Source organism: Talpa occidentalis, unplaced genomic scaffold (assembly GCF_014898055.3).
Source record: "Talpa occidentalis isolate TD23 unplaced genomic scaffold, MPIMG_talOcc4v2.1 talOcc4.12, whole genome shotgun sequence".
NCBI classification, from domain to species: Eukaryota; Metazoa; Chordata; class Mammalia; order Eulipotyphla; family Talpidae; genus Talpa; species Talpa occidentalis.
Genome location: NW_023601212.1, coordinates 25,039,321 through 25,064,154, shown reverse-complemented (window position 1 = coordinate 25,064,154; position 24,834 = coordinate 25,039,321). Strand labels below are relative to the sequence as shown.

The 24,834-nt window shown below is 51.5% G+C and overlaps 1 protein-coding gene across 5 annotated transcripts in view; it reads left to right on the top strand.

Annotated features, from left to right (window-relative positions):
* KIRREL3 (kirre like nephrin family adhesion molecule 3) overlaps positions 1-24,834 on the top strand; it is a 542,134-nt gene that overhangs the window by 487,834 nt on the left and 29,466 nt on the right. For 4 of the 5 annotated variants that reach the window (XM_054693197.1, XM_054693195.1, XM_054693198.1 and 1 more), the window contains 3 exons: positions 7,275-7,432; positions 19,146-19,296; positions 24,302-24,407. In XM_054693197.1, coding sequence (XP_054549172.1) covers positions 7,275-7,432; positions 19,146-19,296; positions 24,302-24,407 — 415 coding nt within the window. Of the gene's footprint in view, positions 1-7,015; positions 7,084-7,274; positions 7,433-19,145; positions 19,297-24,301; positions 24,408-24,834 lie in introns of those variants that run through there. The other variant, XM_037505606.2, reaches the window with a different exon arrangement.

Here is a 24,834-nt window from a genome sequence, read left to right as displayed (position 1 = left end):
AAGTGAAATGTACAGCATTGTCAACTGTTGTACAACAGGAATATTGTACATTCCATCCCCATGACTTACAACTCATGCCATTTAACCACATTTACCCCTTTCCCCCACTTCCCTACCCCATCACCTTTTGCAATCACCAATCTGTTCTCTATCTTAGTGAACCTATTTTTTCAGCTACTGTGTGAGATCACACAGTATTTGTCTTTCTCTGCCTGACTTATTGAACAAAGCATAATGCACAAAGCATAAGTCCAGCCACATGGTTGCAAAAGATGGGGCTTCCTTTCTCCATCATAAAAATATACCCCACCTACTTTATTCACTCATGCAATCACTCATCCATCAATGGACACTGAGGTTGTTTCCATATCTTAGATATTATAAACATTGCTATAATAAACATGGAGATGAAGTGATTTTTTGAGACAGTGATTTTGTTTCCTTCAGATATGTACCCAGAAGTGGAATACTGGATCAAATGGTAGATCTATTTTTAATTTTTTGAGGCACCTCCATACTTTATTCCATTGTGGCTGCACAATTTGCAAGTCCACCAACAGTGGAGAAGTGTTCCCTTTTCTCCACAACCTTGTCAACACATTATCGCTTATCTTCTTGATGACAATGTTATATCTCCAAGTGTGAGGTGATACCTCATTGAGGATCTGATTTGCATTTCCCTGGTGATTAGTGAAGTCAAGCGCCTTCATGTACCTGTTGGCCATTTGTATGTCTTCTTTGGAAAAACATCTATTCAGTTCTCTGCCTGTTTTTTAAATTGTGTGGCTTGTTTGCTTCTATTAAGTTGTATGAGATCATTATATGCTTTGGATATTAATCCCTTATCAGGCATCTTATTTGCAAACCCTGTCTCCCATTCTGTAGGCTGCGTTTTCATTTTCTTGTCTCTTTTGCTATATGCAGTTTTAGAGTTTAATGTCCCACTTGTTTGTTTTTGCTTTTACTTCCAAATCTAAAAAATCATTGCCAGGACAGATGTCAGGGAGATAACCACCGATGTCTTCTAGGGGTTGTGGTTTCAAGTCTTCAATACAATTTTTTTTTTAAGAAATACTGAGTTTGCACTAAGAGGTAGATCCTTAACAGGTGCTTCCCCAATTGTTTTACATTCTGCAATTCTTCACTTTAGCCATTAGGTGGCGCATCTATGCGCGTGCGGAAACTGGAGGCTGGGGCTGCAAGCAGCCCAGAACCTGAGAACAGGACAGTAAACAAAAGTGAGCCGTGAGTGCATCTGAATGGCCAAAATCATGCATCCAGGCCCCTAGCAGATATCTCTCAAGCACCTACTGCGAAGTAGGCACATGCTTTCTGGAACCCCCTGAAATCCGGTTGGGGGAGGGAAGTGAGGGTCTTAATGGCCCCCTGGCACAGGCAGAGAGTATGGGACAGATGGAAGCGGCTATGAAGCTACTGCAGCTTCAGGGTCAGGTCTGTAAGCTGTTCTGACTCAGGTGGAAATATAGGATCACACAAACCTGAGTCTAAATTCCAACTCTCCCACTTATCTGCTGCATCATCTTAGCCAAATACTGTGCTCTTGCTGAGCTGTTTCCTAATCTATAAAACAGAGATCCTAATTGTACTGCTTCAGAGGGTATTGAGAATGAAACAAGAGGCTCTTGGCACAGTGCCTTTCACATAGCAACAAATTAAATATCGTTCTTAAAAAATTAGACATAATCACCAAGGCATGTATTGTCCTTTACAAAGTTCTCTCCTCGTTCTTCATATCGTAAAGGCAATAATAATAACCTTGCAGGTGTCTTTATTATCCCACTTCCCAGATAAGAGGGTTAAGGTTGTTAGATTATATAATTTGCCCACATTCATAAAGCTTGTAAAATAATGGCCTCTTGCCAAGTATGTTTGGCTCAGCAAGCACATAAGAGTAATCCCTGAGAGGCAGGCACTGAGCCAGGTGGCAGGGATCAAGGGTGCAGGAGGTTGCAGTCTAGGGGCAAGACAAGCTGATGCAGGTCATTTCCATAGCTTCAGGAAGGATGCCCGGGATGCTTTGGGGTCATAGACCAAAGTAACTTGACTCACGTAGAAGAAAAACTCATGGACGAGGCAACCTTTATCTTAATCTTGAAGGCTGGGGGAGAGTGACCAGGAGAAGGGGAAAAGGAACTCCTGTATTCCAAATTAAGCAAATTCCATTTGCAAAAGGAGCCTGTTATGAAAGAACACTACCTTTAGACTCATGCAGTGAGTAGTATACACGCTTTCACTAAAGTAACCAGCAAGTGGGGGCCAGGGGGTGCTGGTTGTGCGGAGTGGAGCTGGGGACTCTGGAAGAAGAGAGGTTCCGAAGGTGTGAGTGGACTGATCAGGATGAGCACAGAGGCCTCCGGTGCCTTCCCTCCCTGGCTCTCCCACTTCCAGCACTAACTTCAGCCTCCTCCCCACCCTTCCCCTGGGGCTGAATGAATGCTGATGCCTGAAACCAAAGAAAAGCAAACTGCTGACTGCAAACCTCCTACTCCCTCAGCCGTGTGTCTCTGATCTGTCACCATGTTTAGCCTGCAGCTTTCACCCAGTGTATGATCCAGACAGATCACACTGGGCTCCCTCCTCCACACAGAGGGCTGGTGCCCCCAAGACCTCCCCCAGGACCTCCCCCAAGTCTCCCAGCCAGGCTCCCTCTCCAGAAACAGCAGGAAGCAGCCAACTCCCAGAGTTACACTGTAGGGAGCCTCTACATGGCTGTCCCAGCAAGGGCTAGGGGTAGTCTTTACCCTTCTCCCCAACACTCACTCACCCTCCACCCCCAACTCAGCTCCAGATACAAACACACGCAGAGACAGACATAGCATAAAAAGTGCTGGCCTTGAATGCAAATGCCCATGACAGACCACCCATCCATCAATCTTTCGTTTATTTATTCAACAAATATTTGTTGAGCACCTACTGTGTGCCAGGCACTGATCTGCTACAGCAGAGGCAGACAAGGTCTTGCTTTGTTGTCAGGGAGCCTCCTTTCTGGTCAGGGGAGTCAGACAGCACACAGAACAGTAAGGAAGAATAGGTGGGGTGGGGTCACAGACAGTAAGAGAGGAGCTAACATATTGGGTGGCCAAGGCTCCCTGAAGCTGTGACATGAACAGGAAGAAGCCAGCAGAGCAAGGACGGAAGAGAGGGCTCCAGACAGAGAGAAGGGCAAGGCCCTGTGCCAGGCATGAGCTTGGCTTTGCAGCAGACGAAAGGCTGCAGGGGTGAGCAGTGGGTGGAAGGAACTCTGGTGGCAGAGGGTGGCCAGGGACAGGCTGCAGGGACAGTCGTGCCAGCTATGTTCTAGGCAGCGTGGAGCCGCCCTCCAGCCCCCGCCCCGGAGTTTGAGGCACAGCAGTGACACAAGCCGGTCAATTTTTAATAGACCCCTCCCAACTGTGGGGAGAAGGCACTTAGCAAAAGCTGAACAACACCCAGCACTGCCCTCCAAAGAGCTTGGCACCTGCTCTCTGGGGCAGAGGCTGAACCAATGACCTTCCACAACACCCCAGCAGCCACCAGGTGAGATGAGCTTCTGGGGGAGGTATCTGTGCTGCTGACTTCTGTCTGCAGAGGTGCCCCAAGTGGCTGATGGGGCAACTGAGGACACCTGGAAACCCAGCCTGGGGGGCCATTTAGGTGACCAAGAGAACTTTGGAGGAAGCCCCCACAGTGCCACCCATGTCCTGGCCCCAAGAGAAGCTTCCCAGCACGTTCAGGCAAGTAAGCCAACCTAGCAAACAAGACCTATGAGTCAAAATGAGCTGGATGCCACGCAGTCACTGGTCACAGAGGCAACTGCAGAACAGGGCAAAACCCTTGGCACCAGCCCACCTGCCCTCGATCTAGCTGATGTCCTTGGAGCGGGACAATAGAGAGTTACCCTGGCTCAATCTGCTGTCCAGAAGTCGGGGCTCCTCTGATCGGGAGAGGAGGGAGAAGACTCCTAGCTGCCTGCCAAACCCTGGATGGCAGGAAAGGAAACTGCAGAAGAGCCAGCCAGCCCTGTGATTGTGGCCCTTAATTCACAAGGGGCCTGCTAGGCAGGGTTTTTCCACTCATGCTGGGCCTGTGTCAGAGTTGCCCGCTCCACGGACAGGCTCTGCGGGTGCTCCACTCGGGCTTCCTCGGGTCTCAGTCACCCAACAGTTAATGCATTTTCCCTGACTGACAACAAGCACAACACCAAAACAGTCAACTATTTTTATCTCTGGATTAATCACAAAAGGCTAACGCTTCCACCTTCCCTGTGATTAAAAATTAGGAGACCAAACTCTATAGTGGTTCAGGATAATAACCAATCCTGGGCGGGGTGGGGGGGGTGTATGAATAATGCATCACCAGTCTCAGGCTGCTGAAACATCCCCCTCCCTGTGCCCCAGCTCTGGGCCAGCGTCTGAATGGAGAGGTAATGAGGCCCCCCCTTCTGTGGGAGCTCCAGCTGCCAAGAGCGACTGTTGATTTCTATTCAGCCTGCTGGCCCCCAAATCCCCTCTCTCCTCACCCACCCCGCCCCCCACACACACCAGCCCCATCCGCACCCCCTCCTACCCCATCTGGTGGGCAACGAGGCGAAGGCCAATCAATAATGCATAGCTGCATGAATAGCCGGCATGATAACCACTTATTTGGGAAGATGTAATCAGGACCCATTCTGAGGGTGGATGGTGGGTGTGAGTGTGTGTGTGTGTGTGTGTGTGTGTGAGTCTGTGAGTGTGCGTGTGTGTGCATGCACGCACGCATCTGAGTATACACACACCATGGCCCACTCCCCTCTCCCCTCATGTGTACTCCCTCTAATCAGATATTCCAAAGCACAGTCCTAGGGAAGGAGGATGAGCTGGCCCCTCGCTGTATCTGCTTTTTGGAAAGGCCCCCAGTCTCCACGCTGTGATCACAGGGCATGGGGAGCCTGAACAAAGGCCCAGAGAAGGGTGATTCTCAAACTTGATCACACTCTGGGATCCTCTGGGGAGACTTCCGATGCCTGGGCTCCACCTCCAGAGATTGGGATTTCACAGGTCAGGGTGTGGCCTTGGCAATAAGACACTTCAAACCTCTCCAGAAGATTCTAACATGCAGCTGAGGCTGAGAAACCAGTCTCAGACCCAAGAAGTGTCAGTGCCAGAGGGAACTTTCCAGATCCTCTGTTGTACTTTCACATTTCTATCTGAGGAAATAATACCAGGAGAGAGGCCTGCCTAGGCATTGGCCCTCTGATTTAGGGCACTGCACACCCCTTGGCCCATCCCTAGGGAGCTTGAGGGATAAGGATGACCAGGTTTATGTTCTATTCCTGAAGTTTCAATTTTTTTTTCCTATTTTCCTGGCCGTCAGCTAGCTCAGAGGAGTAACTCCATCCTCGGCACCTCGTGGACAGAAAGCTGCCACCCCACAAAGAAGGGGCAGGAGCCCCTGCCCTCCCTGCATGGAGATAAAATTCCCCTCACCCACACTATCACACCCACTCATCTCTGGAAAGTCCTCATTAGCCCCCCTGGGCTCTTTGGCCATACCCACACCAAGGATGCCCGCAGCTCTAATAAGAGGGGATAGGGTGGGTGGGGATGGGGGCTGGCTCCACCATTCAGCCCACACCTACCATCTGCACTGTGCCCAGGGCCTCCTGGGGAGGCTTGGCTCCCAAGCTAGCACTGGGCAGGGAGGGATTTTATGAAGACTTCCGCCCTGGGTCAGAATCTCAGGTGGCGCTCTGGGGCTGGCAGCGGTGGAATGGAATCAGTATAGGCTCATGAAAGCACTGCGTCTTTTCCTTGGAAAGAGGAACCAGCCTGAACCAGGCTGGAAAGGGAGGGGCAGACCCACTTGGTGACAGGTGCTGCTTTGAGGGCTTACCCCAGTAGGGGGCTCTCCTGCACTCCTGGGGTTTCCCAGAGCCTGAGTATTAATGAGGAGAGCAACAGATAGGGGAGACCCTGAGAAGGAAGGAGAGCCATGCAGTATGGGGAAAAGTCCCGCAGGGATGAGCCAGAAGGTGCAGCCAGCTAGGTCTGGGCCTGTTGCTGTCTGATGCAGTTAAGGCTCTCTCCGGCAGCCCACAGTGCAGGAAAGAGGTGCTTCCTCTGGCAAATAGTCAGAGGCCCTTTGTACTAGGATCCCAAGTGTGTCACCCCATTATCCTGCATTCATTCACTGATCAAACACACAGCCCCTCCCAGACCTCCAAAACAGACTGACCCAGCCCCTCCCTCTCTCCAGGAGGGAGACCAGGAATTCCTCACGTGTCCTGGGAACCCTGCCCACCGTGACCTGAACAGGGAGGAGAGACAGGGAGCAGCAGAGGCCTGAGAGCCTCCATGTGTCCACAAGCATGAATATTAGAAGAGGCTCTGTGACCTTAGACCAGTCACTTAACTTCTCTGGGCCCCTTCTCCAAACAATGGCCATCTATCATCATAACCACCCAGCCTATATCCCAGAGGACCGAAGGGGTGACTCCATGGAGCCTGCAAATGTTTATGGAGCTTCCAGCAGGCCCAGGGCACTGGGCCCAGGTTCTGTGGGAGGCACACTCCAGACAGCGGATAAGCCTCTCCTCTGGGTATTCCCCATCTCCCCGGGCCGAAAGTCACAGTACGAAATGAAGTGGAATGCAGGAGAGATTCATTCTGACTCTGGGCATGAGGAGGTGGAGCTGCTCTGAAGGAATCAAGAGCTAAGGAAATGCCAGGGGGTGCACGGCCCTCATCAGCCTTGTCCCCTCAAGGGAAGGGGTTGGCCTGGCCTCCAAGTGTCAGGGGACCTGGCTTCAAGCCCTGGACCTGCCAACTCAACTTGCTGTGTGACCTTGAGCAAGTCACTTAATCCTGCTGAGCCTGTTTCCAGATCTGAGATAATAATAATGTTTACCTTGAAAGATTGTTATGAGGATTAAATCAGGCAACAGATGTGACAGTGCTTTGTTCTAAAAAAAAAAAAAAAAAAGAGGGAGAGACCTTAAGAAGGAAGAATCTACACCATTTTAATCAGGCAGAGGAGCTCTGCCTCCCGACCTGTGGAACAGGCCAATGAGGCCTGCCCGGCCCCTCGCAGGCCTGAGAGTGTCTGGTGAGGTGATGGCGTGGGCATCCACTGCAGATAAACATGCAAAGCATGTCAGGGATTATTGTTGTTGTCGCTGTTATTGTTACAATACAAGGGGATTATATGTTTTATTAAAGTGTGATGATTACTGCTTATCATCTCCATCAAATTCACCCCGTGCCCTCAGCCTAACCTTATGACTCCTCTCCCCACAGTGCCACCCGATGACCCCGTCATCCTGGGGGGGCCTGTCATCAGCCTGCGGGCAGGAGACCCCCTGAACCTCACCTGCCATGCAGACAACGCCAAGCCTGCAGCCTCCATCATCTGGCTGAGGAAGGGAGAAATTATCAACGGGGCCACCTACTCCAAGGTGAGGGCCGGGGTAGAAGGGAGTGTCGTGTGGGTGGGAGGGCGGGTGGGGAGGAGACCAGCTCTCCTCGTCCCCACAGCTCTTGCTCCATGTGTGGCTTTTTGTTTCCTTCTGTGTAACTCTCTGCATCTGTCACTTTGTCCCTCGTGGCCTGGCTGTTTTTATCTGACCCCTCTCCAAGCCTGCAGCTGTCGCTCTTCCTGATGGACTTGGTGAAGACCCTAGGAATAGAGTACGGTCCGAGGAGGAAACCTGGAACAGTGGCCAGGGCCTAGCATTGTCAGATAAAATAGAGGCTGGCCAGTTAAATTTTAATTTTACATTAATAACAAATTACTTTTTCATGTATGTCTTAAATATTGCATGGAACATACTTATGGAGTCTTACTTAAAAAAAAAATCATTCTTTATCTGAAATTCAAATTTGAATGAGTGTCCTTGTCATTGTATTTGCTAAATGTTTTACTTGCCATCTTTCCAGGGCTGCCAGGTAAGGGGTTTGGGGTCTTCCCTGTCTGAGGTGCCTGGCTCAGGGTCCAGGGGGGACTGAAATCTGGTCCCTCATCATTTACCTAGCCCTGCGTCCTTCCGTGCCAGCCACGGGGATGTTTTTCTCTGATTTGCACAAGGGGACGTGAGCTGCAAGTGCCCTCAACTGACCCCTGTATTAGTCATGACTTTTTTGTTCTGTATCTTATGATGCTTTGACATCTTGGGGCCTTGCAGAAGGAGAGGGTCTGCCCCTCCCAGGTTAGCTAATTCCCAGCAAACAAATCACCCTTTGATATGCAAACCAACAATCTTGGGTCCACACCCTCACACCTCCTTTTATCAGCCACCTGCAATCCCTGGCACTAAATCCCCCAGGGCCGGGCACTGGCTCACTAGATCCAGTGCTGAAATTATCAAGCTGGCCAACCCCACGTCCATTCAACTGCCCTTCTATTCCTCCCATGCAAACCACAGCAGGGCTCACACCCTTTCGCACCCTTGGTTCCTGACTGCCCCTGGTGCTGCCCTGGGTGGCCTGGGTGGCACAGCTCACCCCACCCCACCTCTGTCCTCTTGGGAACTGTGACTGACAAGCTCCCTTTCAGTGCTTGTCTCCTGGTCTGTTGGCTTCATTCACCCTTCCTGAATAAAAACAAAATTCCAGGTGCATTTAAAAACAGCCCCCAACAACCTGCCCTTGCAGAGAATGTGAGTTGCCCCAGTCAGGGGTTATGTACCGCAGAGCTGTGAAGATGAGCAGGATGGTGGGTGATCCAGCACCTTGATCAACAGATGGAAAACCCAGGCCTGACAGGGAAGTGGCTGCCTGCTCAGCCGTGACAGCAGAAACCACAGTCACAGTCCCATGACGCCCCAGGCTTCGCTGTTTCTTGGGTGTTTCTCAGTACAGCCGCAAACAGACGGCCTGGCACACCAGCCTCTGAAGCTACACAGCCGGGGTTCCCCGCCCCGGCTCCCATCTCGCCATGGCCTCCTCAGCCTCAGAGAGCAGGGAGGCTATGGAGCTGCTCCCGCTCCCGACCCACCACCAGCAACTCTTTCTGGATCCTGGAAAGACGCGCAAGGCCTTTGCCATCAGTGTAGGACCTGAGGCAGGACGGTCCCTTCTTGAGGGTGTGTCTTTCCTGCCTGGAGTCATACCCAGGTTCTGCTGCTCAAAGCCTGGCCCCTACCCAGAGCCTGGTGCCAGAACCCAGGACAAATGCCTTCCCTCAGGCCAAGTCCATCCAGGAGGAAGCTGCCTAGAGAGATAAATCCCTCACTCACATCCTGGGCTGGAGCCATCCTGTTGTGTTATGAAATCTAAAAATATGACACAGAGAATGTATCATCCAGACGAAGATGAAAAGAAGAAAGGGGTGTTTCTTCCAGTCTGGCGTCTGCCCAGTCCTCCCTGAAGCTGGACCGACTGTTCTCTGCCAAGACTTATGTCCCACAGAGGACACCCCCATCTACCAAAGACAAAGGTCAAAGTCACCCTGCCAAACCTGTTCAGGGGCCACCTTGCTCTCGTCTACTTGTGGAAGGTCTCGGAGAGCCCAGCCCGAGCCACCGCAGATGGAGCAGAGAGCCCGCGCTCCACCCTGTCCCCACCCAAGCTGCTCACCCTCCTGCCGGCCTGAATGACAGCACCAGGCAGTGAGGGTCTGGGCCCCAGTCCTTGTCATGTGACCTCAGTAAAGTCACACCCAGGGCCTCAATTTCCTCATCATTAGACACACTGTCTCAGTAGGCTCAGGATGGCCTAGCAAGATATAAGATATAAGACAGTGATTCCAACAACAGATGCTTATTTCTCACTGTTGAGCCGGCTGCAAGTCCAAGATCAAAGTGCCAGCAGGGCTGGCTCCTGGTGAGACCTTCTCCTCCTGGCCACCTTCTTGCAGGGCCTCACATGGCCTGCTGCTGCTGTGTACAGAGACAGAGATTGCTCTCTGGTGTCCCTTCCTTTTCAGACAAGGACACCAGTCCTATTGGATGAGGGTTCCACCATTATGATCTCATTTAACCTTAATCACCTCCCTAATAAAGGTCCTATGTCCAAATATAATCACATAGGGTGTCAGGGCTTTACTACGGGAATTCTGGGGAGACACAATGCAGCCCCTGACAGGTGCCTCCCAGCTCTGTGGTACTATAATCCTCTGGCTGGATCACACCAAAAAGGGCACTGACCCAGATGGCTCCATGGAATGGTTCTGGGGGCCTCAGAGTCCTACTTCCCTCTCCTTCCCCAAGACTACAGGGACCGTTCCTGAGACACTTCCACTACCTTGATAGCCACATCATCCCAGAAGGCTCTGCGTGAGGAGGGCCTGGAGGAGTGGGCAGCTGAAAAAGACAGAGACAGACCCAGAGAAAGGCTGAGAGACAGGACACAAGTACACAGAGCCAAGCAGGGTCCAAGGGTCACAGAAAAGATTCCCCCACACAACCCTGAGGGCTCTCAGAGCTGAAGCCCTGTTATTTGTCACAAAGTGGATGGTTAAGCCCAGGGAGCCAGGGATTCCAGGCTGACTTGGGTCAGCTACCTGATCTGCTGTGCCTCAGTGTCCCCATCTGTACAGAAATAGCAGCACCACATCAAGGATGGTTGAAACTTGAACTAGAAGAGATAGGCTGTCACCATCATCGCCCCTCCTGGCCCAACCCTCTCAGGCCCCAGGACCCACCTTACCACCCACATTTCCTAGATGAGAATGTCAAGGTCACAGGAGAGCAGGTCTCATGGTCTGACCAGCCTGGGTCACACCTGGCTCTGTCGCATATGATCAACTTAAATTCTCTGCCTCGGTTTCCCCAGCAGCCAAACGGTACAAATGACCTGTTAGGATTGCTGTGAGTCTTGAAAGGCATGAAGATTTGCAAACCCTCTGTAAAGAGCCTAACCTAGATTCAGGCCCCATAAATGTCAGCTAGTTCTGGGTCCCCCTCCCAGAACCCTGCCTCCTCCACCCCAGCTCTCCCTCCCCAGCAGTCACACAGCAGCCCTGGTTTCCTGGAATGTTCATTCTGTAATTCCCCTGTGTGGTGGTAAGGGAGGGATAAGCTGGCTGGATTGAGGCTAACATGATTGAGGACAGGTAGGCCCCTTAGCCTGGGAGAGAGTCGGGAAGAAAAAAGCCTCAGTTCCCGCACACAGCCAATTTTTGGCCTCAGAAGCATGCAGGCTGGTGACAAGGTGTTGCTCCAAGGCCTCTCCTCCATGACACCCAGACTCAGGCTGTCTTCAAAGGCTGGGCACCAGAATGGAGGTCACAAGGCTTTCGTCCCTCACCTGCCGGATGCACCTCTCTGTTTCCTCCAAGGGGCTGCCTGCCCAAGGGGCTGCCCACACACCCACCACAGGATCAGTGGCCTCTTTAGAGCCCACACTGAGAGGAGCTCTGAGCTGGGGCCAGCTCCTCTGCATTGGGCACTCTCTCCCCTCCAACCACTCAGCACCCCTGTACCCTATCTGTCCATTTAAGGGGCCTTGACTCTCTCCCCAGTATCACAGCTGCTGCTACTCATCCTGCTCTTCTGTCTGACAGGCATCCCTTCTGACCCCAAGGGGGTCCCTGAGGATGCATGGTCTGGGCAAAGACTCCATGGCAGACCCCACGGCAGACCCCACTTTCCTTTACATCCCTATTCAAGTCACACTACAGCAGATCTTAGAGGATTCCCCCGGCAGTTATAAAAAAGGGGATCAGAGAGATTATTTAAAAGAGAGAGAGAGACACTGCAGGTGGGGGAGGTAAGTGAGAGGGGAGGAGAGAGGACTTCTGGTTGCCAGGCAATCAGGCCTCACTCAGGCCCATCCAGGCTGTTTGCATAGCAATGAGCATCCCATATTTAGCACCAAGGTTGGGACACCCACCCACTGCATTCTCTCCAAACCTCCAGCCTCCCTCACCTGTGTTCCCAGACAGACATCACAAGACACCCCCCCCATCTCTCGGGGCTCAGCCTGGCTCTCTGAAACCCCGGGGACTTTGGGACGAGCAGAGGGGCTGCTGCTGCCCACTCTGGACAGTGGCACTGGGGCGCACTATGTCCCTGGCAGGCCCAGCCTCTTAGACCACGGCTGGGATGCCCTGGCCTGCTCACTCCTGAATCTCTGCCCTGCCCTAAATCTGCACACCCCAGAACTGGTCCTGCTGAACCCGTTGGAGCCACTATCATGGTCACATGAGTCACCCTGGGTGGCTCAGAGGCTGGGGTCCGGTGGCACACTGGTGCCCACCAGGCTGGAGGGAGGGTTGCCCAAGCCTTGGTGGACCCAGAAAGAGTGACTCACCAGTAATAATCCACTCACCCTCCTAAGCTGATTTGCATATTAATGGGGGTTTCTGACAGAGGAATTGGGGGTCTCAGGGCCTTCCTGTGTGTCCCACCACCATGCTCAGTGACAAGAAGAAGGACAAGGAGCTGGGAAGGGAGGAAAGTGGAGACAAGAATCAGCAAAAGAGAACATTGGCTTGACCTGGCCCATACCCTCAGAGGAACAAAGTCCACATTGCATTTGCAGATGAGATTATAAAAAGTACAAAAGAGAAATTGATGGAGAAGAAAGGAGAGGTGAGAAGTTAAGGAAGGATGAGGAAAGGGAGAAAAGCCAGGGTAGGGAATGATGGAGGACAGGCCTGGTGCCTGCTTTTTATCCCCAGGCTCAGCGGTGTCTCTGGCTGGCTCAGCTTTCCCCACCAATATCCTGTGGCCCATCCTGCAGACCCAGCCTCTCTATGGGGGTCTCCAGTGGAGGAGCTGGGGGCCAGGGAGAGGAACTCTACCTCCAGGGGGGAGCCTCCCTGAGCAGTTAGCCCTCTCCTGGCACTCCCCTTGTTTAATGAATACATCTCCCTTTTCTCTAATTAGGTGGAACAAACAACTTGCACCAGAATTTTTATTTCCCAGAAAAGCACACGCCCGGACACAGTAAATATGTCATTAATCATCATTCTGAGGAGGAGGAGCACCCTGGGTGCAGGGAGGAGGGGAAGCAGTCAGAGGGCTAATTAGGAGCTCTGGCCATCTTGTTCCCCTCCCACTGACACCCAGACTGCCCTGCTCCCCTCCGCAACCCAGAGCTGATCAATCAAAGGGGTTCCTGGCAGAGTCAAACTTATGTAAATGTCCCTTGTTAGCACAATGGAAAAGTAAGGAAAAGGAGAAGGGAAGAATAATACCAACCTCCTACCCCACCGCCCCTCCTCCCTCCACCCTACTCTGAGGTCTTATTTTCATCCAGGAAATTGTTCTTATTATCACTTAGCTATTTATAGACACTTGAGGTCTGAAGAAGAGCCAGAGCCAATGTGTTACTGTGGTGTAGCTGCTGCTCCCCACCACCCCAGCTCAGCTTGAGGTGAAACCACAACCCCCCCACCCCCGCAACTCATCCCCTTTTGCAGGGCTCTGAAATAGTGCCCTGGCCCTGAGGCTGATCTAAGACCCTTACCCCACTGTCCCACTGGGACCAGCAGCAGCATTTTCCCCTAGCCCCTCTCCAAGGACCTTTCTGCCCAGGCATCAGGCCATCACTCCAAATTCCAACAAAGCATGTTCAGTGAGGTCTCATGTCAGGGGAGCCTGCTAGGCCCAGGCAGCTTTGGAGCACGCAGGAAAAGCAGGCGGGGACACTGTCACACTGCATGGATCTCTCCGGCAGCTCAGAGTCTGGCTTTGTCTAGAGCAAGAAGCACTGTTCTAGCAAGACACGCAGGTCATGTTTGTGGCGGTGTAATCTCAGGGTGAGGCCAGAGGCGCAGGGATGCAAGAATTCACCAGAGACAGAGTGGAGTACAAAAAAGGTGGATTTATTGAAATACTATGCAAGGGAGCAGGATGATGGGAGATACACACTTCTGCACTGGAAGAAGGATTTGAGGCTCTCTTTTATATTCTGTTTTCACAGGCTTTCTTACTTGGGGCACCAGTGTGCACCACTTATCTGCTGGGATGTCTAGTCTTGGGCACTGGCCTTTAACACAGAATGTCCTGGCCCTCCTTCCGAATTCAGTTTTTAAGTGTTCAATCTTGTGGCCTGGTTCCCATAGCAACCTTATCAATTCTCTTTATCTATTCAAGCTGCCAAACTTGCTTTCTGGACATGGAGTGGAGGTTTAGTTTTTAACCTTAGTAAGGATGGCCCAACAATGAACATCCTAGAGCTGGAGATCACAGGCTTTGCCCAAGTTGAAGGGAACTAAACCAGAAGCTAGAGAAGGTTCCAGAAGGCTACATGTTGCTCTAACTAGCTCAGTAACCCTGGAGGCTATTTTATAGCTCTATGTGGAGGCCATACTCACCTACCTCAGCTCTCAAAGAACAGAGTGGAAACATCGTGGGCTCAGGGGATGTTAGGGGGAAAGGATGTCCTGAGATAATCTCATACAGGCTTTGTGGACTCCACCCCCACTCCAGACTAAAGCCATCAGGACATTGGGAAAGACAAATCCCATCACCACCAAGGGGAGGGTGGCTGGGACCTGAGGGTGGAGTTGGGCAGCCAGGTTGGATATAAAAACCAAACACGTGGGCCTTGCTCGCTCTCTGGCTCGCAATCGCTCGCCTCCTGGCTTCACCGCTCCTGGCTGGCGGCCAGCTCTCAGAGCGCCATTTTGGGATTCCTGATCGGCCGATCGGGTAGGACTCATTTAAAACTTTGTCTCCCACTTTTCTCCCAGAGCTGTACATTTCCTCATTTCCCTTTCCCTTGTAAATAAACCTTTTATTAACCTTTCACGTGTGCCTGCAGTAGAGCATTGATAAGTCCTTTTAAGCGCGCGGGTGAGGACCCACAGTCAGGCACCCCGTTTTGTATCGGGGTTGCTCTACAACAGTTTGGCGCCCAGCGTGGTTTCCAAGTTACACCCGCGGTTGACCAGCCCAAAGTAACATTCCTTGCGCAGGGACACCATTCTCAAGTGAAAGTCCCAGTGTAACAGGGTGGTCCCCAGGAAAGGGGGAGGTTCCCTGCCCCACCCAAGGGAGGGTGGAGCTGAGCAGGAAGAGGAGAAGCTGCAGAAGAGACTGAGGAAGGAAGGAAGCAGGATGGAGCCAGGAGACCTGGAGGAGGCGCATGGAGCCTAGAGACACGTGAAGAAACTGCGCTTGTCTTTTGGTCGTGGACTGGGTGACACAGATGTGGGTGAGACCCATGGGGAGGTGACAATGGCAGCTTTTATCTTGATGTTGATTTTGCTCTTTTCCTTCCGGGCTTGTCTGGTTGTTTGTGACCCTTTTCTGTGGGTCCCCACTGGAAGATGCTTTAGACTTGTGGCAGGCTTTGGGGCCTTGCTCTGGGCCAGTCCCATTTGGATGGACTTTTACCCACGAGGGGACGGGTAACTTTGGGTGCTTCATTTAGAAACTAGACTCTTTGCCTTACCTGTATTGTTTCCTAGTTTTTATTAAAGTTCCTTCCCATTAAAGTGTCATATGTTTTGTGTTGATGCGGCGGATGGCAGAACCCATTTAGAATAGGCAGGTTTGCGGGGTTTGGGCTGCCCCTCTCCCTGTCCTATAACACCAGCCCTGCCAGCAAGTTTCTGACTCACTTTGAACTGAGTTTTCTCTTCTGCCTAAATAGAGATATTGCTCTCTTCCTTCAAGGATCTGATGAGAACTAGAAACAACGCCATTTTTTTTAAGGGTGGTTTTGAGGAAGTTGAGTCTATTTAATCCCCAGTTCCAATCATCACACTCTAAGACTATGTCCAGCACCCCTTCTCTGGTGAGTATTAAGTGCCTTTCTGGGACCAGAAGTGCTGAATGCAGAACAAATCTAATCTCACCTGAAAGTGGACCCCCTCCCCACTCCCACCCACCAGAAGTTCCTGCCAAATGGGTATCCACTGCCTGATGGCACAGAAGCCAATGACCATACCTGCAGTGTTAGAGATGAGAAATAGCTTAATACAAGTTCTCCTGGCAGAACACTGTAGGCAAGTCTCACAAATCAGTCTCCCTAGGGTTGGACTTTGATCAGAGCTTACAGAGTTGAGAAACAAAGAAGACTTTAAAAAAAAAAAAAAAAAGGCAAGTTGGTAGAGTCTGATTGGTTGCTTTCTGCTGAATCAGGATATAACTCAAATTTGGGCTCCAAAATGAGCACCACCCACTTCTGAATATTGTCCTTTTAACCCAAGAGCCAAGCATCTTAGTTCCTTTGTCCTGTGGCAATTTTCCTTCTGGGCAGGGAGAGGTCACCTCAAGGACAGCAAATGCTCTTCTGGGCCTCCCCTATGGAATGCAACTTGTCAACTTAAGAACAATCTGTTTTTTTTTGTCATTTAAAAGAGATATGGGTATTTTTGTCCCATTGTCTCACCCTCCAAAGCTGTTCTTAAAAGATAAGCAGAAGCAGGAAAAGACTATCATGACCACCATGGGTTTTATTTCTAACTTTTCATGGGTCACCAATGAACTCAGGGTGCAGGGCACCAAATTGATGGGGAGGTAGCTGAAAGGGTTGCAAGGGAAGGGACAGGGTAGCAGCAGTGATGGAGCAGGGTGGAGACTAGCTACAGAATGACCTCATGGTCCCATGGAAACAAAGGAATAGAAGATAGGCCAATGGCTTTAGGACTTGTATTACTTTCCTCATGCTGCCATAACAAATTACCACATCTAGTGCTTAAAACAACAGGACTTTATTGTCTCATCATTGTGGAGGCCAAATTCTGAAATCAAGGACCATGTTCCCGCCAAAGACTGTAGGGAAACTTCTCCCTTGCCTCCCCCAGCTCTTGGTAGCTCCTGGTCTCCTTGGCTTGTGGGGCTTCACTCCCATCTCTGCCTCCTCCTTCATATGACCTTCTTCCTTGTGCTTGTGTCTTCGCCCCTTCTTATAGGGGACCGTCACTAGATTTAGGGTCCACTCTATTTTTTTAAAATATGCGATTTATTTATTTTTTAAAGATTTATTTATTTATGCATATAAGAACTGGGGTACAGGCCAGAGGTGTGGGGGATGAGAAGATTCACCAGAGACAGAGTGGGGAGCAGAACAGGTGGACTTGTTATAGGACAGGGAAAGGGTCAACCCAAACCCCGCAAACCTGCCTATTCTAAATGGGTTCTGCCATCCGCCGCATCAACACAAAACATATGACACTTTAATGGGAAGGAACTTTAATAAAACTAGGAAACAATACAGGAAAAGCAAATAATCTAGTTTCTAAATGAAACACCCAAAGTTACCCATCCCCTCGTGGGTAAAACTCCATCCAAATGGGATCGGCCCAGAACAAGGCCCCAAAGCCTGCCACAAGTCTAAAGCATCTTCCAGTGGGGACCCACAGAAAAGGGTCACAAACAACCAGACAAGCCCGGAAGGAAAAGAGCAAAATCAACATCAAGATAAAAGCTGCCATTGTCACCTCCCCATGGGTCTCACCCACATCTGTGTCACCCAGTCCACGACCAAAAGACAAGCGCAGTTTCTTCACGTGTCTCTAGGCTCCATGCGCCTCCTCCAGGTCTCCTGGCTCCATCCTGCTTCCTTCCTTCCTCAGTCTCTTCTGCAGCTTCTCCTCTTCCTGCTCAGCTCCACCCTCCCTTGGGTGGGGCAGGGAACCTCCCCCTTTCCTGGGGACCACCCTGTTGCAGACTGACTGAAATACACTGCTGAGGGGAGCAACGGGCGAGACATGAGAGGTCTGCTGCACCATGTGGGTAGCTCCATAGCTGGCCAGGGATTGATCTTGTGCTGCAGAGGCTGTGGATAGCTTCACAGTATTGTGCTCAACCCCTTGCACCACCAGGGAGGCCTGATTTGGGGCCACTCTAAATCCAGAATGATTTCTTCTTGAGATTCTCCATTAATTGCCATCATCCCTCAGTATCTAAGGAGGACTGAATTCAGAAACCCAGCAGACAAAAACCCTCAGGTGCTCTCTATAGTCAGCCCTCCACATCTGTGGGTTCTGTCACCACAGATTTGGCTGAATATGTGAGTGTGGAACCCATAGATTTGTAGGCCTTATTGTGTTCACTGGGGGGAGAATCCATATATAAGAACCCTTGCAGTTCAACCCATGTGCTCGTGGGCTGCTGTACTAATTCAAGGTCAGCTGTACTAGTTCAAGGTCAGCTGTATTAATTACTTAACTAGTCTTGTGAAGACCCTGTTTTCAAATAAGATCACATTCTGAGATTCTCAGGGGACATGAATTTTGAGGGGGAGGATACTATTCAATCCACTCCAGGACCCTCTTATGATACCCCAGTTCAGTTTGCAGTGTAAGTTTGGTCAAGTTCAGAGTATCTCTGGATCTCCCTTGTGAAATGGAAGATGAGGTCATATTTCCTGCCTATGATTTGATCAGGACTGAAGAGGTCAGGAAGTGAAAAGACTTAAAAGTTGAAAGGTATATATAGAGAAAGTATTAAAACTATCAGTGTGCATTGGTTCTACAAAGGCCCCCATTCCAGCTAGAAGGGATCATGCTCAGCGAAATAAGTCAGAAAGAAAAAGAAAAAATACCAGATGGTCTCACTCATAGCAGGAATTTAGAAAACCTAAATAAGAGACCAGGAAAAAGACTAATCAATACAAAGTAATAATCAAAATCAACAAGCAACTATAAACCAGAGACACGCTATGGGGGAGGGAGAGGTGGAGAGAGGAAGGACTAGAGTCAAAATAAGGGGGGTGCAATTGTATGGGGAATATAACCAAAATGAAAATGCATACATTGTGCAAAGATGAAAAATGATGTAAGAATTATATAAAATAAAATATTTAAAAAAAACAAAGGCCCCCATTCCAGCCCTGACCTCCCCCTCCACCCCTGCAGTGCCCTAACCGCACCCCCTTGTATAGATCATATCAGCACACACCTGCTGCACCCAGCTCAGGGCTTCCTGCAGACCAAGACACTTCCCTAGACAGCAGAGGCAGAACAGATGCCAGTTCATTTCTACATAGCACCTGCAGCCTGGTTTTCATTGGGCCCAGACTGGTTTCTTTTATGATTTGGAATCTGCAAGCTGATTTTCACACAGGATGGAAAATTTCCTATTCGTTTTCCTTCCATAGCTCAGCTCTCAGCCAGCCAGTGTGCCCCTTAGCTCTAAGTGGAGTAGCTCTGGGTATCCTGATCTGCCCTGCCTCCATCCACAGCTCTCCCTCCTCCTCCCTGAGGCTGAAACATGTCCTCCCCCACCATCCCAGCTGAGTGACTTGTGGCCTTATCTCCCTCTCCCCCAGACCCTGCTTCGCGACGGCAAACGTGAGAGCATCGTGAGCACCCTCTTCATCTCCCCCGGGGACGTGGAGAATGGGCAGAGCATCGTGTGCCGAGCCACCAACAAAGCCATCCCCGGAGGGAAGGAGACCTCGGTCACCATTGACATCCAGCGTGAGTACTGACACGATGGGCCATGGGGGCGGGGGGGCACTCGCACCCCTGACCCTGAGCACAGGTTGGAGAAGGGGCCAGACTTGGACAGCCAGCTCAGCAGAACCACACCCGGCTTCTTGGGGCTCTCTCTGTGGCCGTCCGAAGGAAATGGGGTGGACAGCTCCACAGACTGGCTGTATTTGTACTTATGGGGGCCCAAGGGACCATCTTGGCCTTCTTATTGTCACATGAAGGAAGAACACCATAGTTGACGACCCTCTGCCAACAATATGTTTAAGTCGCATGTCCACATCTGTGTAAGGTCGAATTCCACATCAGTAAGTATCTTGGTCAGCCCCTGCCCCCAATGGCCTAGCCAGGCGGCCCCACACCATCCCAGGGAGAGGAAATCAGAGCAGAGATGCTGGGACCTGGTGGGCACTCAGCAGTCTAGAGTAGGGGAGTAGCCACATGCTGTAGTGAAGCCAAGACCCTGGCTCTCCACACCCACCTGCTTCTTCAGTGAGGCAGCCACAACCTACGGCAGCAGGCCCAGCCTCAGAGAGGAAGCCAGATGCTGTGGAGACCAGGTGCCCAACATCCACTACCCGGGAGCTGTGCATGGTTAAGCGTGTCCCTTCCCCAGGAGGGACTGCGGGTCCTCGTCTGACTGCACTGAATGACACCCAAGGGCTCCTCTCGCCCTAAGTGCGGGTCCTCGTCTGACTGCACTGAATGACACCCAAGGGCTCCTCTCGCCCTAAGTGCTGTCCCCAACACAAACCAAACCTGGGAGCTATGAGGGTGGACACACAGACAGCCCAGCTTCCCACTTCCAGGCTGCCAGGTGTGGCCTCTGCCCTCCCTCCTTCCCCACCAACCCCCAGCCAGGTCAGGAAGCCCATGCAGCCCACAAAAGAAGCACCTACTCAGCTCCCCACAGCAGCGGGCTGAATCCTGACAGGGACACGCCCTGTGGAAGCTGTGGTTCTGCTCCAGGTCATTGCCCATCACACCAGGAGAGCCTCTCCTGTCAACAAGAAAGTCATCATCATAACAACCCTCCCCCACATTAAAAGGCCATCCTCTGAAAGTACACTAATGAGATGATCAATTTACCGGGGTGCAGAGATGACAGTCTACATGGGAGGAGAACCCCACATTGCCAGTTTTCCCTACCCTGGCTGCCTTTCTTTACAAGGATGTCTCAGCCACGTGAAGGGGAGGCATCTGGAATGAGGTCCAAAGGGAACAGAGAGCCCAAGTGCCAGGTTTCCCAGATGGGCCCCATGCGCGGCAACATGGAGTCAAAATGAAAGCCACAGCGTTCTCCCTGTTTCTTCTGGCCATGCCACTTCCAGGGTGATGTTGGCCTGGTAAAACTGTCTGTGCCTGGGCCTCCTCATACGCCCAGCCTTGCTCATACAGTGGCCCTGAGGGTTAAATCAAGTTGCCTGGGATGTCTCCAGCATGGCAAACACACCTGCTAGCTGTCCTACTGTGCACCGTCCTGAGGGTGTGGTGCCCTCCTCGGGTGTCCCCAGGGCCCTAAGAAAGTTACAGTTTCCTTCCCTGTGTCCCCAATCTGAAGGTGTTTGCATGTGCGTGCCAGGAAAAAGCACAGGCTCTCTCCACTCTCTGTCCTCACCTCCTCCCTCCTCCATTAATTCATTTGTTCGTTCAATAAGCATCCAACTGTTTATTGTGGACACCATGGGCCGTATCAGCGCTGCCTTTGCAAACCTGCTCATTTTCTCAGTCAACCAAGAAGCATCCCAACTCAGCAAAAGCACATTTGGTGTTTGTTTCCCTTGGTCTTTCTATGTTACCCAACGGAAGACAAAGCCCCCAGATTGAGTAATGGGAGAGAAAGCTTAACGCCCCCAAAGTCTCGCTACATCTGGACTCCGCATCCAGCTGCCAAGTTTCAAATGAATGTGCTATAAAATCACTGAGTCATGGAGTTTCTCTCTTTTCCCACCCCCTTTCAATGTAATACTTCCTCTAAACATACACACACACACGCATGCAGGTTGTTGATGGAAACACTAACAGACTCTCAGCTGTAACATCTGTTCAATATGATCTCAGTTCCACCAGCTACATCAAAGCTGCCCTCCTGCAAGTTATGCAGCCGACATCACAAGTGGGATTAAAATCATGTGTAATAGTTGGATATGACATAAACTATTTATACCTCTGGAGCCTGACAGACTCCTAAAAATTCATATCCTGCGCATCCAGAGAAGAGGGGTGGAGTGAGGGACACAGGCACCTCTGGGCCTGGGGTGGAGGTGTGGCAGCCCTGAGGGCTGATCTCCTGTGGCCCTCAGGAAAGGCTGGGCACCAAGGATCTTGCAAAGAGGTAGGGAAACTGCAGGAGAGAGGCGTCCACAGTATAAATTAGGACTGGCAGGTAGGATCCCTCAACAGGTGTGAGTGCCATAAAGCCTCATTACTTTACAAAGGGCATCTAGGTGGGGAGAGGCCTCCTGGAACTACCACCCCCCCTCCATGTTCTGCAGTGGGTTTCTACATTCTAGCAAGCTGGCACCAGCACCTCCTCCACCAAGAACTGGGTTGAGGCACCCCACTCAACCTCCTGGGATTTAATTTCATATGTGAGGACGAGTCAGATATGTGTTTGGATCCAGAGGTCAATTACCAGATTCCTAGGCCTCAAGCCATGTTTCTTCAACCCACAGTGAGATGCAAGCTCCTCCATGGGCTTCTACAAATCTGGGGATAGCACCATCAGAACCCTAGAGTCCCACTCATGCCTGGCGTAGCTAGCCAGCCCTGGATGGAAGGTGACTTGGGACTAGACTGGCCCTGGACTAGCTGGTAGTCCACAGCCGGGTAGGCCAGTGCTCAGGTGATGGCCGAAGCTGCAAAGAGGCTACAGGGTTCTGGAGAGCTTAGCTGTCCCCGGAGTTGAGAGGAGAGCTCTCAGGGATAATCCTGGCCACGCCTATCTTTGTGACCACTGGAATTACACTTTCAGAACCAAGATTGAGATCATCAAAATACCTGTCACTTCCCTTATAATTTCCCATAAAAAGGCAGGCAAGCCAGCTGCTCGAAAGCAGATGTTGTCAGGATTGCAGTTCCCATCTGGAAACAGGGGAGAACAGGCCCCCCCACCCTGTTGCCCCTACCCAGGCAGCCACCTGCTGCTCAGGAGCCCAGAGGTCTCCCCCAGTGACTTGCAAGCTTTCTGCAGATACCAGCGCCCCTCCATGGGCCATCTGCCAGGTCATCTGCCAGCCTCAGCACCCAGGTCCCAGCACTGGGCAGGGACACATGGCCCAGCTTGAGCTCCTTCCTCACAGAGGCCAAGGGGCCAAAGAATCCCCATTGTGGGCAGACAGGTCTCAGGTCACAGCTAGGGGCTTTGTGTGTCTCTCTGAAAGTCACGGGACCATGCCTGCCACAGTCGGGCAGGCTGGAGACCTCCTCCCCTCCAAGTGCCCTTCCCGTGCATCCAGGTCAACGTTTTTCTTGATGGTCCCTGGGACACTGTCTTCTTTCCTTCTTTTTCTGAAAATGGGCTGAGCTCCTAGAAAGTCCTCATGACCTTCCAGCAATTTGTTCTGCTTCTTGGTGAGGACAGGAGAAGAGGCAGCCCAGGGCCCTGGTCAGACTGTGGGGAACACGCTGGCCCTTAACTCAGCCAGTGTCAAGTTCCAGCCAAACCCGCAGTTCATGGCAGGACAGAGGACAGGCACTGGCTGCCACTCCCTCCCCAGGAGTGTGGAGATGGGGGGCCAAGGTGCAGGCCCCAAGCTTTTAGCAAGGTCCCAAGCCAGCTCAGCAGATCAGGCCAGGCGGGCCGGAGGCTGCTGTCCGGCTGCCTCTCCACTGTCTCTGCAGATCCTTCCATTTCTATCTTTATCTCTCAGTGTCTATTTCTTCCTCTCTTTTATCTGGTCCTCATTGCTTTGTTTGGTCTTTCTCCCCAACACCCTGTCATTTTCTGTCTGTCTGCTCAGTCCCCCTTGGTCTTTATACTTTTGGTCTGAAATCTTTCCCTGATTATGTGTCTCTATGTATATCGGTCTCTATCTCCCTGCTCTCTGCTTCTCTATTTTCTCTGTCTTTTTTCCAGATTCTTCCTCTGCGTTTCTCTCTGTCTCCGTGTCTCTGTATCTCTCTGCCTTTCTTTTCCTGCCGCTCAGTCTCTCTGTCTTTTCCAGTCTCTCCATTTTTCTCTCTTTTGTCTCTCTTCTTGTCCCTCTGTCTTGTCTCATTTCTGTCTTTCTGTCCTTCTCTCATCTGCATGTCTCTCTTCCAAGTAGGTACCTCTCTGCCTGCCTCCCACTGCTCTGAACCATCTCTGTGTGTCTCCATGTCTCTGTTTCCTGTCTCCCCACCCAACTTCCTGTCTCCCCTACCTCCCGCCATTTAGCACTGGGAGCCTGGCTTCTCCTCACCTTGAATGAGGAAGATGAGGCCTACCAGGGAGCTGAGGGCTGGGTGACACCAGTCAGGACTGGCAGAGATGATTAGGCTGATGAAAAGGTGTGAAAGCCACTTTCAAAGTAACAGATGCACCGGAACCTTTTTACCAAGAGAGATGAAGCAGACATTTCACAGACAGAAAGTTCATATTAAAATGGGGCTTTGTGTCTATACTCTCCCTTCTGCCCCCTGTACGCCCGCTTCCAGCCTCTCTTTTCTAAAGTGCTTTGTTCTCCCTAAAATCTAGAAGATGCGCAGCCTGCACCTGGGCCTGGGTAATCCTCTTCCTGGCTGGATGCTCATTTAAACACTAAACCTAGACCAGAGGGAGCCCTGACCCCACCACCAGCACTGCTGAAGCTGGCCCCTCCTGGAGATGAGGGAGACCCTGCTGAGGGCCCCCAACTTTCTGAGGACCCCCACCCTGGATAGTAGCTGCTCTGAGAGTCAAGCTCTGTGAGCTCTGCCCTCCATGTCTCACAGGGGGCCTTCCTGCCTCCGTTCTTTCCCCCAACCATGGACACAGCATCCCAGTCTGCAAGGGACTTTCTTCTCTCTACAGACCCCCCACTTGTCAACCTGTCTGTGGAGCCACAGCCGGTGCTGGAGGATAATGTGGTCACGTTCCACTGCTCTGCAAAGGCCAACCCAGCTGTCACCCAGTACAGGTAAGAGGCACAGCGAGGCCAGGAGCCCTCCTAGCACATGTGGTGTCAGGTGTGATCCTGGCACCCAACACAGGGCTTGGTTCACTGTGGGTGTCAAAGAGCCTCTCCCTTCCATGCCACACCCATCCACCCTGGGCAGGTGAGGACGCCTCTCCTCACATCCACCTCCTCCCACCCACCCTGGCCAGAGCAGCTCTTCCTTCCCTTTGTGCATGCTTTTTCTCGCTTCCACTAGAGATGGTGGGTATGACCCCTCTGCTTAAATAACTTGTTTATCCCTTGTTTCTGAAACAAGGGAGAGAGGCTCAGGACAAAAAGGTAAAACAACCAGGAGAACCAATAAGATTGCTAGCAGACAGACTGAGGGGCACCCCAGGACCCCCAAACCTTGCAAGCTCCAGATAGGCTCTGCCATCCACCACATAAA